Raw genomic sequence first — 18,379 nt, forward strand, 5'->3', positions numbered from 1 at the left:
TTGGATGCTGCCTGACCTGCTGCGCTTTTCCAGCAACACATTTTCAGCTCTGATATCATTTCCAGTTCTTTTTCGCAGAGGTTGGTAAAGGGGTCCAAATAGATGTGTTTATTGATAAAGTTCTACTTTAAATGCCAGGCCTCCAGGAATTCCTGTGCGTGTCTGTTTAGTCTGTCCTACGACAGATCTGTTGTCCCAGTCGAAGTGATGTCCTTCCTCGTCCATATGTAAGGCTTCTAACGATAGTGTGTCATGTCTTTTGGTGGCTAGTTGGTGTTCGTGTATCTTGGTGGCTGCTTTTCTGCCTGTCTGTCTAATGTAGTGTTTGCTACATTCCTTACGTGGTATTTTGTAAATGACATTTGTTTTGCTGATTGATTGTTTGTTTGTATAGGGTCCTTTCGGTTCACTGTTTAAGTGTGTTGGTAGGTTTGTTGGCTATAATGATGCCAAGGGGTCAGAGTAGTCTGGGAGTCATTTCAGAGGTGTCTTTGATGTATGGTAATGGGGCATTGTTTGTGGACGCATTGTGTCTGCTTGTTTGGGTTTGTTGTTTAGGAATCAGCAGATTGTTTATTGGTACCCGTTCTTCTTGAATATGCTGTGTCAGTATTTTTCTTATGTGTTGTGGCCCTTTTCAATAATGTCCTGACGCAGCTTCGTTTGTGGATGTTGGGATGATTGCTTCTGTAGTTAAGCATCTGGTCTGTGTGTGTTGCTTTCGTGTAGATGCTGATCTAAAGTTCTCCATGAACTGTTTGTTCCACTGATCATCCCAACACCCACGAATTCCCCTCAGTCTCCTACGATCTTAAGAAAAATGTCCTAGTTTGTCCAATCTCTCCCTATAACTCACGCCATTGAGACCTGGCAACACTCCTGTAAATTTCTTCTGCACTCTTTCCAGTTTAAACATCTTTCCTATAACAAGGTGACCAAAACTGAACGCAATACTCCAGGTGCAACTCCACCAATGTCCTGTACAACTGCAACATAACTTCTCAACTTCTATACTCCATGCTCTCACTGATGAAGGGCAGTGTGCCAAAAGCCGCCTTCACTGCCCTGTCTACCTGTGACTCCACCTTCAGAGAACTCTGAACCTGAACTCCAAGATCCCTCTGTTCCACTACACTCCTTAAGGCCCCACCATTCGCCATGAAACTCCTATGTTGATTTGACTTTCCAAAATGCAAGATCTTACACTTAGCTATATTAAACTTCATTTGCTATTTCTCGGCCCACTTCCCCAGCTGATCAGGGTACTACTGCAATTTCTGATAACCTTTCCCGCTGACCACGATACTGCCTATTTTGGTGTCATCAGCAAACTTATTAATCATGGAGAAAGTGAGGATTCCAGATGATGGCAATCAGAGTTGAAAAGTGTGGTGCTGGAAACTTATGCCTGAAACGTTGATTCTCCTGCACGTCAGGTGCTTCCTGACCTGCTGTGCTTTTCCACTGCTACACTTTTCAAAACTTACTAATCATGCCTTGTACATTCCCATCCAAACCATTGATACAAATAACAAATAATAACGGACTCAGCACTGAGGTACTCCACTCATCACAGCCACGATAACCCTCTGCTTCCTACCATCAAGCCAATTGTGTCTCCAAATTGCCAGCTCCCCATGGATTCCATGCGATCTAACTTTCCAGAGCAACCTCTCATGTTGCACCTTATCAAAGTCGTTATTTGTGAACCATGTATGTCTGCAATGGGCACGATTAGCACAATGCTGATCTACATAGAACATTAGCACACAAAGGCCATGTATCCATGTTGAGCCTGTGCTGGCTATCTACAGTGATCAAACTAGTACCACTCCACTGCCCTAATCTCTTAACTTTGTAAGTTTCTTTCCATAAATTACCCATTCAATTCCCTGACAAAATAAATCATTGTCTTTGCTACCACTATCCTTAAATGATCAAGGTCAATTCCATTACAGTAAAAATAATGTTTCCCATTGATTATTTATTTTTTACTGTAAGCCTTCAAATCTGTGCCGTCCAAGCGAGTGAGGGCAGGAATAGGAGGATAGAGCAGATGAATGGGAGAAGGATTCACATTTTTGGATCATTGGAAGCTGTTTCGGGGTAGAAGTGAGATGGATTACACCTAAATTGGAAGGGGACTAATATACTGGCAGGGAGATTTGCTAGATAGTGAGGAAAGATTTCAATCTGAGACTCATACAGTTGAGAACAAAGGCGAGTCAAACAGTCAGGGTAAGAAGAGACAACACAGAGAACAAGGTAGGACTGATAAATTTAACTGATTGATTTCAATGCAAGAGACCTAACAGGGAAGGCAGATGAAAGCAGGGCATGGTTAGGAACATGGGACTGGGATATCATAGTAATTACAGAAATGTGGCTCAGGGATGGACAGGACTAGCAACTTAATGTTCCAGGATACAAATGCTACAGGAGGGACAGAAAGAGAGGCAAGAGAGGAGGGGGGTGGTGTTTTTGATAACGGATAGCATTCCTGCTGTACTTCAGGAGGCTGCTCCCGGTAATACATCCAGGGAAGCTATTTGGGTGGAACTGAGAAATAAGAAAGGGATGATCAGCTTATTTGGATTGTATTATAGATCCCCGAATAGTCAGAGGGAAATTGAGAAACAAATTTGTATGGAGATCTCAATTATCTGTAGGAATAATAGGGTGGTTATGGTAAGCGATTTTAACTTTGCAAGCATAGACTGGGACTGTCATAGTGTTAAGGGTTTAGATGTAGAGGAATTTGTTAAGTAAATTCTTTTGATTCAGTATGTGGGTATGCATACTAGAGAAGGTGCAAAACATGACCTACTCTTGGGAAATAAGGCAGGGCAGGTAACTGAGGTGTCAGTGGGGGAGCACTTTGGGGCCGGCGACCATAATTCTATTCGTTTTAAAATAGTGATGGAAAAGGATAGGCCAGATCTAAAAGTTGAAGTTCTAAATTGGAGAAAGGCCAATTTTGACGGTATTAGGCAAGAACTTTCAAAAGTTGATTGGGTGCAGATGTTCACAGGTAAAATCACGGCTGAGAAATGTCAAGCCTTCAGAAATGAGATAACAGGAGTCCAGAAAAAATATAGAGTGAAAGGAAAGGCTGGTAGGTATAGGGAATGCTGGATGACTAAAGAAATTGAGGTTTTGGTTAAGAAAAAGAAGGAAGCATGTGTCAAGTATAGACAGGATGAATCGAGTGAATCCTTAGAAGAGTATAAAGGAAGTAGGAGTATCCTTAAGAGGGACATCAGGAGGGCAAAAAGGGGACATGAGATAGCTTTGGCAAATAGAGTTAAGGAGAATCCAAAGGGATTTTACAAATACATTAAGGACAAAACGTTAACTAGGGAGAGAATAGGGAGCCGCAGGACATGGGGGAGACACTAAATGAGTAATTTGCATCAGTATATACTACGGGAAAAGGACATGGAAGATATAGAATGTAGAGAAATAGATGGTGACATCTTGAAAAATGTCCATATTACAGAGGAGGAAGTGCTGGATGTCTTGAAACGGGTAAAGGTGGATAAATCCCCAGGACCTGATCAGGTGTATTCTAGATCTCTGTAGGAGGGTAGGGAAGTGACTGCTGGGCCTCTTACTGAGATATTTATTTCATCGATAGTCACAGTTGAGGTGTCGGAAGACTGGAGGTTGGCTAACGTGGTGCCACTGTTTAAGAAAGGTGGTAAAGACAAGCCAGGGAACTATAGACCAGTGAGTCTGATGTCGGTGGTGGGCAAGTTATTGGAGGAAATCCTGAGGGACAGGATGTACATGTATTTGGAAAGGCAAGGACTGATTAGGGATGGTCACATGGCTTTGTGCGTGGGAAAACATGTCTCACAAACTTGATTGAGTTTTTTGAAGAAGTAACACAAGGGGATTGATGAGGGCAGAGCTGTGATCTCTATGGACTTCAGTAAGGTGTTCGACAATGTTCTCCATTGGAGACTGGTTAGCAAGGTTAGATCTCATGGAATACAGGGAGAATTCGCCATTTGGATACAGAACTGGCTCAAAGGTAGAAGATAGAGGGTGGTGGTGGAGGCTTGTTTTTCAGACTAGAGACCTGTGACCAGTGGAGTGTCACAAGGATTGGTGCTGGGTCCACTACTTTTCATCATTTATATGAATGATTTGGACGTGAGCATAAGAAGTATAGTTAGTAAGTTTGCAGATGACACCAAAATTGGAGGTGTATTGGACAGCGAAAAAGATTATCTCAGATTAAAATGGGATTTTGATCAGATGGGCCGATGGGCAGAGAAGTGGCAGATGGAGTTTAATTTAGATAAATGTGAGGTGCTGCATTTTGGGAAAGCAAATCTTACTACACACTTCATGGTAAGGTCCTCGGGAGTGTTGCTGAACAAAGAGACCTTGGAGTGCAGGTTCATAGCTCCTTGAAAGTAGAGTCACAGGTAGATAGGATAGTGAAGAAGGTGTTTGGTATGCTTTGCTTTATTGGTCAGAGTATTGAGTGCAGGAGTTGGGAGGTCATGTTGCAGCTGTACAGGACATTGGTTCGGCCACTGTTGGAATATTACGTGCAATTCTAGTCTCCTTCCTATCGAAAAGATGTTGTGAAACTTGAAAGGGTTCAGAAAAGATTTACTAGGATGTTGCCAGGGTTGAAGGATTTGAGCTATGGGGAGAGGTTGAATAGGCTGGGGCTGTTTTCCCTGGAGCGTCGGAGGCTGAGGGGTCACCTTTATAGAGATTTATAAAATCATGAGGGGTATGGATAGGATAAATAGACAAAGTCTTTTCCCTGGGTTTGGGGTGTCCAGACCTAGAGGGCATAGGTTTAGGGCGAGAGGGGAAAGATATAAAAGAGACCTAAGGGGCAACTTTTTCTCACAGAGAGTGGTAAGTGTATGGAATGAGCTGCCAGAGGAAGAGGCTGTGCAATTGCAACATTTAAAAGGCATCTGGATGGATATATGAATAGGAAGAGTTTGAAGGGATATGGGCAAGGTGCTGGCAGGCGAGACTAGATTAGTTTGGGATATCTGGCCAGCGTGGACGAGTCGGATCAAATGGTCTGTTTCCGTGCTGTACATCTCTATGACTCCTTTAACTCTAACTCCCTGTTCCACCAAGTGAAGGGACCAATTTATGTTTGTTGACCTTATCTGTACTTGTCATAATCTTATACACCTCTATCAAAGCTCCCGTCAAATTTCTTTTCTTCAAGGAGAACATGATGTGAAGCTGCTGATGTTGGACTGAATTGGACAAAGTCAAAAATCTCATGATACAGATTACAGTCCAACAGATTTATTTGACGGTTCAAGCTTTTAGAGCCCTGCTCATCCTTCAGGGGTGTGTGAGAGAGGGAGACCTCATCCAATCTAACATTTTTGCTTCCATCCTTTATCCCAAGAATTATTTTGATAAATCTCTGCTGCACTTTCTTAAGGACTTCCACAGACTTCCCAGATTGTACAAAGTTAAAAATCACAACAGGTTATAGTCCAACAGGTGTATTTGGAAGTACTAGCTTTCGGAGCACTGCTCCTTCATCAGGTGGTTGTGGCGTATAAGATCCTAAAACACGGAATTTATAGCAAAGGTTTACAGTGTGATGCAACTGAAATTATGTATTGAACAAGACCTGGATTGTTTAAGTCTGTCATCTTTTAGAATGACCATGTTGGTTTCAGTTCTTTCATATGTAAACCCCAGAACTTTTTTTTACAGTTACCTTCTCAAGCAAATAGGTGTCATGTTGTATCAGATAATGCACTGAAGAGTGTGAGTCTCTCTGTGCCCCAATGTTCAGACTAATTTTCATTCTAAAAAAGGGATTTACAGAATCTGACATGAATTCATGTAGTTTTTGAGCAAAATAAAATCCACCCCACAAACGTATATGTCGTGCGCATGTCCCACGAAGGTCCAAGGTCTAATGTCCAGGATGACTGAAGTCATCACTGACTCAGTCAGAGAACACTTAGCAGTATGGGACATTCAACCTCAGTCCTCCGGCTGTCCGCCCTCCAAGGTGAACTTTGGGACAAGCAACCATGCAAAGTGGCCGAGCAGAGGCTGATAGCCAAGTTCAGTACCCATGGGGGTGGCCTCAACCGGAACCTTGGGTTCGTTGTCACACTACAGGTGATCTCTTGCTCTCTCTCACGCACACTTTTGTGGACCCACATTCTCATGCAGGCTTTCTCTCATACTCAAGCTCTCTCTCATACCGTCACAGATACAAACCCACACATGCACCCTCTCACAGACTCATACCCCTTTAGACTCAGGCTCTCACACATGCTCACAGATGCTCTCTCACAGACATTTATACTCCCCCCACCCCCCACGCGCACACACACACACAAGCACACATACACGCATAAGTTTGTGGGGTGAATTTGTACTTGCATAATTACATTTTATTTTGCTCAAAAACTGCATGAATCCATGTAAGATTCTATAAATCCCTTTTTTTTAGAAATAAAATCTGTCTGGACATTGGGGCACAGACAGACTCACACAGGGCACCTCACACCTTCAATTCATTGTCTGAGATGACGTGGCAACTGTCGTTAAAGTTCACTTGAAATGTAATTCTAAAAATAAAGTTCTGGGATTTAAATTTGAAAGAACTAAAATCAATATGGTCATTCTAAAGGATGAGAGACTTAATAAACAATCCAGGTCTTTTGATTAGATTAGAATTCCTACAGTGTGGAAACAGTCCCTTTAACCCAACCAGTCCACATTGACCTTCCGAAGAGTAACCCACCCAGACCCATTTCCCTCTGACTAATGCACTTAACACTATGGGCAATTGAGTGAATTTAGTGATTCACCTGACCTGCACATCTTTGGACTGTGGGAGGAAACCGGAGCACCCGGAGGAAACGCATGCAGACACAGGAAGAATATGCAAACTCCTCACAGACAGTCGCCCAAAGCTGGAATCGAATCTGGTACCCTGGTGCTGTGAGACAGCAGTGCTAACCACTGAGCCACCTAAACATAGCTTCAGTTGCATGACATTGTAAACTTTTGCTATAAATTCTGTGTCTTCTGATCTTATACTCCACAACCACCTGAAGAAGGACTAGTTCTCCGAAAGCTAGTGCTTCCAAATGCACTTGTTGGACTATAACCTGGTGTTGTGTGATTTTTTAACTTTGTACACTCCAGTCCACCACTGGCACCTCGAAATCATTCCCAAATGATGGTAACTTCAAATGGAAACAATGGTTGTGGCTTAACCAGAGCTTTCTAAAGTTTCTGCATAATTTCCCTCCTTTAGTACCTCTGTACCTCTGTTCATGAATCCTAAGATCGTGCATGCTTTGCTAACCACTATCTCAATATTAGATTTTTAGATTATATTAGATTAGATTACTTACAGTGTGGAAACAGGCCCTTCGGCCCAACAAGTTCACACCGACCCGCCGAAGCGTAACCCACCCATTCCCGTACATTTACCCCTTTACCTAACACTACGGGCAATTTAGCATGGCCAATTCACCTGACGTGCACATCTTTGGACTGTGGGAGGAAACCGGAGCACCCGGAGGAAACCCACACAGACACGGGGAGAATGTGCAAACTCTACACAGTCAGTCGCCTGAGTCGGGAATTGAACCCGGGTCTCTGGCGCTGTGAGGCAGCAGTGCTAACCACTGTGCCTCCGCGCCGCCCATATGTCCGACCATATGAACGTATGAATAAGGAGTAGGCCATTTGATCGCTGGAATCTCTTCTGATATTCAATATGATCATTGCTGATCTGTTTCTGTTTTGAATTCTACCAATGCTAGATAACCCTTGAATCTGCTGCCTAACAATAATCTATGTCTGGCTTAATAATATTCAACCACTCAGCCTCCACCTCTTTCTGAGACCAGAGTTCCAACGTTGCATAACCCTCTGAGAGGGAAAAAAAAATCTCCTCTTCTCTGCTGTAAAAGGTGACCCTTAATTTAAAACCATGCTGGTTATGGACTGCCCCACAAGAGGTAACATTCTTTGTATATTCACCTTTTGAAGGCCATTTCGGAGGTTAAAACCTTCGGTCAAATCACTTTCACTCTTTTTACTTCCAGTGGAAACAAGCCAAATCTGTCTCACATATCCTTATACGACAACCTGATCATTTCAGGTGTCAAAGTCATAAACCTTCTTTGAACTACCTCTGATTTCGATTCACAACTTTGTTTAAATGAAGAGTGCACAGGAGACTTGGCTTTATAAATTATGACTTAGATAAGTGACAGTATGTTAAATTGAGGTCTCATTCTGACATGACATCTGTGTAAAAATAAACATTAAGTTTGAGGCTCATTTATTGAACATTAGACCCTTGCTACCATATTCTGACTTAATGGACTATATTGCCATGCATCCTTGCATTCTCTCTTTTGGTCATTATATTTACTGTATAAAATGATGATATCCTAGCTTCCTCGTCAGAAGTTTGTGTATTTGAGCCTTGCTGTAGGGTCTTGAAAGTACAATCAAGAACACTTTCTCGTAATGTAGAGGGAGGAGTGAGTGCCGCATTTTTATTGAGATTTTAAACTGAAGCTTTATATGTCTTTCTAAATGGTTATAAAAAAAAATTATACTGGAATTCAGAAGCTTGGTGAGTTTTCAGTGCCTGATCAACAAAGTATATCAATGAAAACAAAATTCTAGGCAGGATGGCATTTCTGCCATGGGATTTACTATTCCCATCTTCTTCGAAATTTGCCTAAAGTGCAACAATAACATTCCTTTTAAAAACTGCTCATTAGTTGTAGAAATGTTTTGTGACACTCTCTCGTCAAAACGTGATATTTAAATTCAAGTTTTTTTGAAAAAAAGTACTATCGTAATCAAAATACCATTTTTAACTGGCGCAGACTTGGTAAACTGAAGAACTTTTTTTGTGCTGTCTAGTTCTATGATGATGACGACAATGACATTTCTCCTGCATGCTCAACATGAAACTGATTCTTGAATCACAGACACTCAATTATTATCAATAAACAAAAAGAACTGTAGGTGTTGGAAATGATAACAAATACAGAAATTGCTGGAGAAAGTCAGCATGTCTGGCAGCATTTGTGGAGAGAAAGCAGAGTTAATGTTTCAGGTCCAGTGACCATTCTTCAGATCTGTTGGTATACATGCTAAAGATGAGGTTTGGGGTGGGTGGGGGAAATTAGGAAATGATAGTTGGAGATCAAGCCCAGACACAGAGAGAGAAAAACAGTTGGGCAGAGAAAGGAATGGGTAAAGGTCAGTTTGGGAGAATGAATACTTAGTAATGGGGACCTTACTGGCTGAAAATGTGTTGTTTGTGCTAACAGCCCATGTGATGACAAGATTTGGTGTGTGGGAGTTGGAGTAAGGCATGGGAGAAGTTTCTCTAGCCCTTGATATTGAGTCCAGAAGACTGCAGGTTCCTAAGTGGAAAATGAGATTCTGTTTTTCCAGCTTGTGCTGAGTTTCACTGAAGACAGATGTTGGCCAGGGAACACCATGGGGTGTTGAAATGGTGGGCAACAGGAAGCCCAAGTTCATTTTTTGCGGACAAATGTTGATATTCTGCATAGCAGTCACCTAGTCTCCAGTGTAAAGGAGACCACATTGTGAGCAGCGAATATGGTGAACTAGATTAATTGAAATGTAGGTATATCACTGCTTCATCTGGAAGTTGCAATTGAAGAAGCTGTGAGGCTATTGCCGGGGTGGGGGGGGGGAAATGTTGGGAGACGTGCAGGAGTGGAACATGGTATGCTGGTAAGATTGGTCCCTTTAGAAGACTGATAAGGGAGAGGAAGGCAATATATTCCTGGAGGTGGCAGAAATCCTTTGAATGTGGATGATGGAGGAATGGATAGATTAAGATGAGGAGGGTCCGATTGCTATTGTTGGAGGAAAGAGAGAGGGAGTGGAGACTGAAATGCAGGAGATGGATCGGATGTGGCTGAGGGCCCTGTCAACTATGGTCGTGGGAGAATCCTCTGTTAGGGAAAAAGGTGGACATTTTGGAGGTTCCCTTGTCGAAATTGACAGCATCGGAACAGATGTAGTGGAGACGGATGAAATGGGAGAATGACGTAGTCTTTAGAGGAAGCAGGGTTTGAGGATGTATAATCAAGTAGCAGGAGTTGGTGGATTTATCATGGCTATTGGGGGCTAACCTATCTCCAGCAATGGAAACAGATGTCGAAGAAGGGAGGGGAGGAGTCAGAAATGGACCAGGTGAAGGTGAAAGTGGAGTGGAAATTGGAAACAAAACACATAAAATTTTACAATTCTCGGCAAGAGAGGACCTGCACGGACACCAGTTATGCCTGACTCTTTTTGGGCTATGTGAAATATTCCTTGTTCCAGTCTTACTCTGGACCCTGCCTGTAATGCTTTCTCCATTATCGGTGCTGCTTCTCTTTCTCGTCACATGAAAACAAGTTGGTCTTTCAGCATCTCAAACCTATTCTATACTTGTTTGATCATGGTTGATCTGTACCATCACGGTAAATTATTTAAAAACCTGAGCATGTGTTTAAAATGGAAAAAGACCAAGGTGGATTTCAGTGTTACATTTTAACCATTCTTGGCCATTCAGTCTGTACCTCTTTTAATATTTCAGTGTTTATTCTGTTTAGTTTGCACAAGTACTTTACATCTATTGGAAGACCACGGTCAGAAAAAAGGCAATGCAAGGTTGTGACAGTAATATCATTGGAAAGTATTTTCAGAAACTACTAAAACATCGTCAATATTGCACTTTTGTCAGAATGATCAATCTTTATCCAGAATAGTGACTGAATAATGAGCAAGAGAGGACAAATATGTTTCATTCTTTCTAAGTGTTCATTATGGTGTATTTTCATATGCAAAACAACAGTTGCATAAGAGTAGTGGTCTTGCTATTTACAGTGTATGAACGTATTTTGCTTGCAATTGTTTTGATTACTTGACTCTTCTTTCTGTAGAAAAACAACCCAGATCAAGTTTGTTCCATAGAACCCAACGCCAAATCAAATTCGTGTTTGAGAATCTGTCTTCGAGTTATCTCTGTTTTAAAGTACCTTGTCCTCATGATTATGATTCCACCATTTCTTAATTATGCATCTCTTCAGAGAGAAGGAGTATTGCTTCAGCCTCAAGGTGAGATTTTATAACTCTTGTACTTATATGTTCTTCTATATTATGAAATTATTTATTGGATGTCCAAAAAAAGTTGCTCCACAGAAGTGAGCAATTGACTCAATTCACATGTTGTAATTCATAGAACTGCTATTAGATAAATTGAGGAAAGGCCAGGTGATATTTAATGTTTTGCATTTACATATAATTTCTGTATGAAGTTGCTCCTAACCTTTTCACCTATAAATGGCTATGTCACATCTCCCGAGAAGTATTTGTGCAAGTATATTTGCACCTTCAATTAAAAATGTAAAAATAAGGATTGAAAATATGTTTGAAATAAAAACTTTAAAATGAGAGCAGAGTTTTGTCTGAGTTTCCTGCAGCACGTGCAGCAAACTTTGCTTTTCTTGGAGAATTGGCAATTTTGCAGCCTTCCTGCAACTTGAGAACTTTGTATTTAAAGCTGCTTGTGTAAAACCCAAACTTTATACGCTCCTTCCAGTGGCCATAATTGCTTTGGAGTGACTGATTTTCAGCACGAGCCGCAGAAAATACCTCATGCTGCAAAGCCTCTGCTTCTCGGCTTTGGAAATTGCTGCCAAATTTTCTATCCATCTATACATCGTATAAATCATAGAACCCCAGCAGTTTTAACCACTGAGCCACCATGCCGTGGCTCAGTGTAAAGTATAAATTTACAAGAACAAATGGATTGTTATTAATCTTGCTTATACTAATTGAAGATGCAGATTTTGATTTTAGGATTAGAAAGGTTTGCACATTTGCATTGAAGATGAGATTTTATGTTAAGCTTAAAGTAATGACACACTAATTGTTGAGAAAGATGCTACCGAGATCTAACAATCACTGCTGCATTGATGATTCTGATGTAACAATGGTTTAAACCTGAAACCATGTCACAGCAAGAAGAAAATGATATTGAAGTGGATGATCAGCCGTGATCTCAGTGATTGGTGGAGCAGACACAAAGAGCTTTGTGTTCTACTCCTGTTACAGTACTCTCAAACTGAAGGAATTCAGAGTGCCTGCTGTTAGTGATGACAACAGGAGTGTAAGCAGTCCGATAAACTGAAATATTTTCAGACTGCTGTACTGCCATGTGTATTTGACCTCACAGTTTCAGACTAGTGTCCCTGTGTTTTCTGACATCCATCCTGTTCCCCAGCAAATCACTGGCATTTCCTAGACAGTGCATTGAAGATTGTTTTACCAACATGTTTGAGATATTCATCACAATTCTAGTCTCATCCTTACATGAAGGGTGTGTTCTGCTATATTGCATGGTACTAATTTTATACTAAATCAGCTAGATTTCAAACAAATGCATGAGGTGCTATGGGGCATTACTACAGCAGAATGGATTTCCACCGCAAGTTAGAAATTCCATGGCTAGATGGAACTGAAGTAGTAGCAGAAGATGAGATGAGATTAGATTAGATTACCTACAGTGTGGGAAAAAAACAAAGAAAGTTTACGGCCCAGGAACAGACCCTTCGGCTTTCTGAGCCTGAGCCAATCCAAATCTACTGTCTAAACGTGTCGCCCGTTTCCTAAGCATCTGTATTCCTCTGCTCCCCACCTACCTACTCATGCATCTGTCGAGATGCATCTTAAATGAATCTACCGTGCCTGCCTCTACCACCTCTGCTGGCAACATGTTTCAGACACCTACCACCCTCTGTGTGAAGTACTTGCCACGTGTATCCCCCTTAAACTTTTCACCTCTCACCTTGAAAGCGTGACCTCTCGTTATTGAATCCTTCACCCTGGGAAAAAGCTCGTCTCTTTCAATCCTTCTATACCCTTCGTGATTTTGTAAACCTCAATCAGGTACCCCCTCAATCTCCTTTTTTCTCATGAAAACAAACCTAACCTACTCAACCTCTCTTCATAGCTAGCACCTTCCATGCCAGGCAACATCCTCGCAAACCTTCTCTGCACCCTTTCCAAAGCGTCCATATCCATTTGGAAATGTACACAGTATTCTAAATGCGGCCGAACCAATGTCTTGTACAATTTTAACATGACTTGCCAGCTCTTACACTCAATACCCCATCCAGTAAAGGCAAGCAAACTATATGCCTTCTTGACCACACTATCCATCTTTGCAGCAACCTTCAGGGTACAATGGACCTGCACTCCCAGATCTCTCTGCCCATCAACTTTTCCCAAGGCTCTTCCGTTCATTGTATAATTCGCTCTAGAATTACACTTGCCTAAATACATCACCTCACATTTGTCTGGATTGAACTCCATCTGTCACTTTTCTGCCCAACTCTCCAGTCTATCTATATCCTCCTGTATTCTTTGACAGTCCCTTATGCTTTCTGCTACTCCAGGAAACAGGCCCTTCAGCCCAACAAGTCCACACCGACCCTCCGAAGAGTAACCCACCCAGACCCATTTCCCTCTGACTTAACACTATGGGCAATTTAGCTTGGCCAATTCACTTGACCTGCATATCTTTGGACTGTGGAAGGAAACCAGAGCACCAGGAGGAAACCCATGCAAACACTGGGAGAATAGATTCGAACCTTGGTGCCTGGCGCTGTGAGCCACCGTGCTGTCCATGCGGAGTTATTGGTCCCATAGAGAGATGATAGTTGTGCCATTTAAAACTAGGAATCATTGTCAGCTATAAAGGAATGGATGGGAGGAAGAGGTTTCATGAGCATTGCCACCCTAATGTTGCTGGCATGAGGGCAAAAGTCAAAACTAAAGTGTTTGAAGCCACCTTCATCCAAAAATACTGAGTAAATTCTACCTCTGCTGCCTCCTGAGACCCCTTTCATCTCAAATGCTGATCTTCAGTCTGTTAGCTTAACTGACTCCACATAGGAAAGTGCTGGGTACAATGGATGCAAAGAGGTCTTGAAACCTTCTAGCTGAAGATATATGATGAAACTGTCATTTTAAGAGGTTATTTTGAAGGCAGGTTATAAGGCAAAGGTGAAGAACTGGCTCCTAAAGATCTCTTGAGTAAACAGCTTAGGAGGCCTTGGGTTTTTTTTAACAGCCTGAATGAGTGTGGCCAGCTCTCTCAGATCCAGATTTCTGGGTTTTAGTTTTTTCAGTAATGCCAGAAGATATTGGGGTCTCAAAAGAGTTAGAAGCTTAAGTGAACATCTCTTGGTTGCTAATGACTCTGATTTTCTCTGAATGTTTCTCCCACCTTGATTGGAGAATCTGTCTGAATTTTCCTTTTTTGCCAAGGGGTGTGTTCATAGGACGTTACTATATTGGGACAGTTAATTCATAATAGTTCTCCCCGCCGCAGAGAAATAGAAGGGTAGCTTTCCGGGAAATGAAGAAGTAATAGAGTAGTGATAGCAAATAATTTTAACCTCCTCGGGAGTAGCCATTGTGTGAAAGGTTTGGAGGGAGCAGAATCTAGGACTGCTTTTTAAGCCAATATGCAGAAGACCCTACAAGTCCTGAGTTAAGTTCAGTTAAGACACTGGGCGTGTAGTTGAAGTATCAGTAGGAGGGCATTTTGCATACACTGGTCATAACCCCTGATGTTAGGCCTCGCCTTATCTTTTTTCATAACAAAATTCTTAACTGCGGGAAAGCTGATTATAATAAGCTTTAAAGCAAAATATAATTTGACCAGAGTGGACTGGGAACAGATATTTTCAGAGAAATCTATTTCAAAACAGCGGGATACATTCAAGAAGAAATTTTAAAGGTGCCAGATTAAAATTTGGAACAAATTATCTTTTCAATTGTGTCTCTTTTTTTGATCTGATCTTTCTTTGCCACACTTTTCTAAAATGGTCTTCATGCAAAACATGATATTTTGTAATTATTTTCAGTATTCGATTAGGCCATGATCTTAGTTTTTAATCATAATTCTATTGTTTATTAACAGAAGGTGAACTGGTTGACATTGGACTAGGTCAGAAGTTGTATTTAAACTGCCAAGGGAAGGGGCATCCAGTTGGTAAGTAAGAATTTTCAGTTCATACTTTGCTGTTGTGTAATTGTTTCCTTTTTTGTGCTGTAGGTAATTGAGAAATCTAAAAGATAAACAAGCAAAGGAATTATAAACTTGATACAAAAAAAATAAAAAAAATGATTACTGCTCGAGGGTTCATAGCAATATTCATTGAAAATGAGAAAATGCAACTCTGTGAATCTTAAGGGTTGTTAAATTATTGTTTTATACTACAACAATAGATTGCATCGTGAGGAACATGGACTCAGTCGCACATCTAGCTTACAAAACCAGATATTATATCACCAGAAATGTAATTGAACTATATAGTTGAAAACTTACATTTTTCTAACCTCGACTCGGATAGTAATTGATAAAGATGGGAATGGCTTTCTCACGAGTGTTGAGAGTTTTCTACGTTAGTGCGAGGCAGGAGGCATTGCTTGATCTGGTTCTGGAGAATAACATCAGTCAAGTTGATGAAATGGTAATAGGGAAATATTAAAGGTCGGTTGATCAAACAGTATGTAGGTGAGGTTGGCGATGGGAAAGGGCAAAAACTAATCTAGGGTGAAATAGTTAATTGGGTGAGGATTAGTTTCATTGTTTTACGTACAGCAACCACAGTCCATTGAGCTTAATATGATTTGGGGGTGCCAGTGTTGGACTGGGATGTACAAAGTTAAAAATCACACAACACCAGGTTATAGTCCAACAGGTTTATTTGGAAACCTAGCTTTCGAAGTGCTGCTTCTTCATCAGGTGGTTGTGGAGCAGGATCATAAGACACAGAATTAATAGCAGCAGGATTGCAGTGTCGTGGAGTGTAATATTAAATAAATTTAGCTTAAGTCTTTCATCTTTTAGAATGATGATGTTAGTTTCAGTTCCTTCATATGTAAATCCCAGAACTTTTTAAAAGTTACTTTCTCAAGATAGCTTCAGTGGTAGGTTCCATCTCAGCTCAGCTCAGCATTGAAGGTGTGAGGTTAAAGTCTGTCTGTGCCACAATGATAAGTCGGACTGATTCTATTTCTAAAGTGGAATTTACAGCATTTTACACGGATTTATGCAGTTTTTGAGCAAAATAAAATATAGTTCTGCAAGTACAAATTCACCCCACAAACATGTATTTGTGTGCATGCAGGAGAGACCGAGTTGAATATGTTAATGTGTGTCAATAGTCTCTGGCTATTGACTCTATCTATTCCACTCGTTATCTTGTATACCTCGATCATGTCTCCTCTCTCCCTCCTCCTCTCCAGAGAGAAAAGTGTGAGCTTATTGAACCTTTCTTCATACGGCAAGCCCTTCAGCCCAGGCAGCATCCTGGTAAACCTTCTTTGCACCCTCTCCTAAGCCTCTGTATCTTTCCTATAGTAGGGCAACTAGAACTGGACAGAATATTCCAAGTGTGGTCTCACCAGGGACTTGTAGAGCTGTAGCAAAACCTCGCGGCTCTTAAACACGATCCCCCTGTTAATGAAAGCCAAAATACCATATGCTTTCTTAACAATCCTATCCACTTGGGTGGCAACTTTGAGGGATCTGTGTACTTGCACACCCAGATCCCTCTGTTCCTCCAACCAGAAACCTTTGCTGAACTGGGAAATCCATTAGCCTACTGAAGTCCAGGCGTGCAAAATTCATGTAGGATGACCCACACCTATAAAGGAAATTCAGATAGCACCTCAGCAAAGCCATTAGAGATGCAAAGAGGCAGTACCGGACCAAATCAGAGGCACAAGCTAACCACACAGACATATGCTGCTTGTGGCAGTGCCTACACTACATAATGGGATACAAAATGAAGCAGAACAAAAATCCAGACAAAAACACATCCCTCTCTGATGCTTCTAATGCTTGATTTGAGCAGAATACCAGTGGTATGCTATCACCTGCTCTGACAGAACTGGATGCACCTGTTCCCTTTGTTATTGCTACAGATGTCAGATCAGTCTTCCTGAGAGTAAACTTGAGGAAAGTGACTGGCCCAGATGTAGACCCCGTGCACTCAAATCCAGTGAGGACCAGCTAGCAGAAGTATTTGCTGACATCTTCAATCTTTCTTTGCTACAATCTGAAGTTCCCACCTGTTTCACGAAGATCGCCATTATCCCAGTACCAAAGAAAACACATGCAGTGTGCCTCAACGACTACCGCTTGGTGGCTCTGACGTCCATAATCCTGAAGTGCTTCGAGAGGTTAGTTATGACCCACATCAACTCGAGCATCTTTTTTGCATCAAGACTAGGACCCGTGGACACAGCCTTAGAATTAGAGGGGGTCAATTCCGAACAGAAATGCGGAGACATTTCTTCAGCCAGAGAGTGGTGGGCCTGTGGAATTCATTACCGCAGAGTGCAGTGGAAGCCGGAACGCTAAATGTCTTCAAGATAAATTCTTGATGTCACAAGGAATTAAGAGCTACGGGGAGAATGCGGGTAAGTGGAGTTGAAATGCCCGTCAGCCATGATTGAAGGCGGAGTGGACTCGATGGGCCGAATGGCCTTACTTCCACTCATATGTCTTATGGTCTTATGATCCCCTGCAATTTCCCTCCTGGCAAACGGGTTGAATGCCATTTTCTGAGCTCCCTGGAACATCTGGATAACAAGAACATCTATGTCAGGCTTCGACTCATTGACTAGGAGAAAGTGAGGACTGCAAATGCTGGAGATTAGAGTCGAGAGTGTGGTGCTGGAAAGGCACAGCAGATCAGGCAGCATCCGAGGAGCAGGAGAATCGATGTTTTGGGCATAAACCCTTAATTGGGGAGGGTGGGGTGGCTGTGAGATAAATGGGAGTGGGGGGTGTGGCTGGCGGGAAGGTAGGTGAGAATGCAATGGGTAGGTGAAGGTGGGGAAGAAGATGATAGGTTGAAGAGGGTGGAGTGGATAGATGGGAAAGATGATAGACAGGTCAAGAGGGCAGTGCCGAGTTGTAGACTTGGGACTGGGATAAGGTGGGGGGGGAGGGGAAATGATGAAATTGGTGCAATCCATGTTAATCCTGTGTGGTTGCAGGGTACTAAGGTGGAAGCCCTTGAGCCCCGTCCCTCCAACCGCCACCAGGACAGAACCCCACTGGTCCTCACCTACCACTCCACCAACCTCCATGTACAACGTATCATCCGCCGTCATTTCCGCCACCTCCAAACGGACCCCACAACCAGGGATATATTTCCCTCCCCTCCCCTATCAGCGTTCCAAAAAGACCACTCCCTCCGTGACCCCCTCGTCAGGTCCACACCCCCCACCAACCCAACCTCCACTCCCGGCACCTTCCCCTGCAACCGCA

At 42.1% G+C, this 18,379-nt stretch overlaps 1 protein-coding gene across 5 annotated transcripts in view; it reads left to right on the forward strand.

Annotated features, from left to right (window-relative positions):
* si:dkey-122a22.2 overlaps nucleotides 1-18,379 on the forward strand; it is a 218,872-nt gene that overhangs the window by 2,999 nt on the left and 197,494 nt on the right. For all 5 annotated transcript variants that reach the window (XM_043688408.1, XM_043688410.1, XM_043688411.1 and 2 more), the window contains exons 2-3: nucleotides 10,965-11,139; nucleotides 15,014-15,085. In XM_043688408.1, coding sequence (XP_043544343.1) covers nucleotides 10,965-11,139; nucleotides 15,014-15,085 — 247 coding nt within the window. The remainder of the gene's footprint in view (nucleotides 1-10,964; nucleotides 11,140-15,013; nucleotides 15,086-18,379) is intronic.

The sequence above is a fragment of the Chiloscyllium plagiosum genome, chromosome 4 (assembly GCF_004010195.1).
Source record: "Chiloscyllium plagiosum isolate BGI_BamShark_2017 chromosome 4, ASM401019v2, whole genome shotgun sequence".
In the NCBI taxonomy this organism is placed as follows: domain Eukaryota; kingdom Metazoa; phylum Chordata; class Chondrichthyes; order Orectolobiformes; family Hemiscylliidae; genus Chiloscyllium; species Chiloscyllium plagiosum.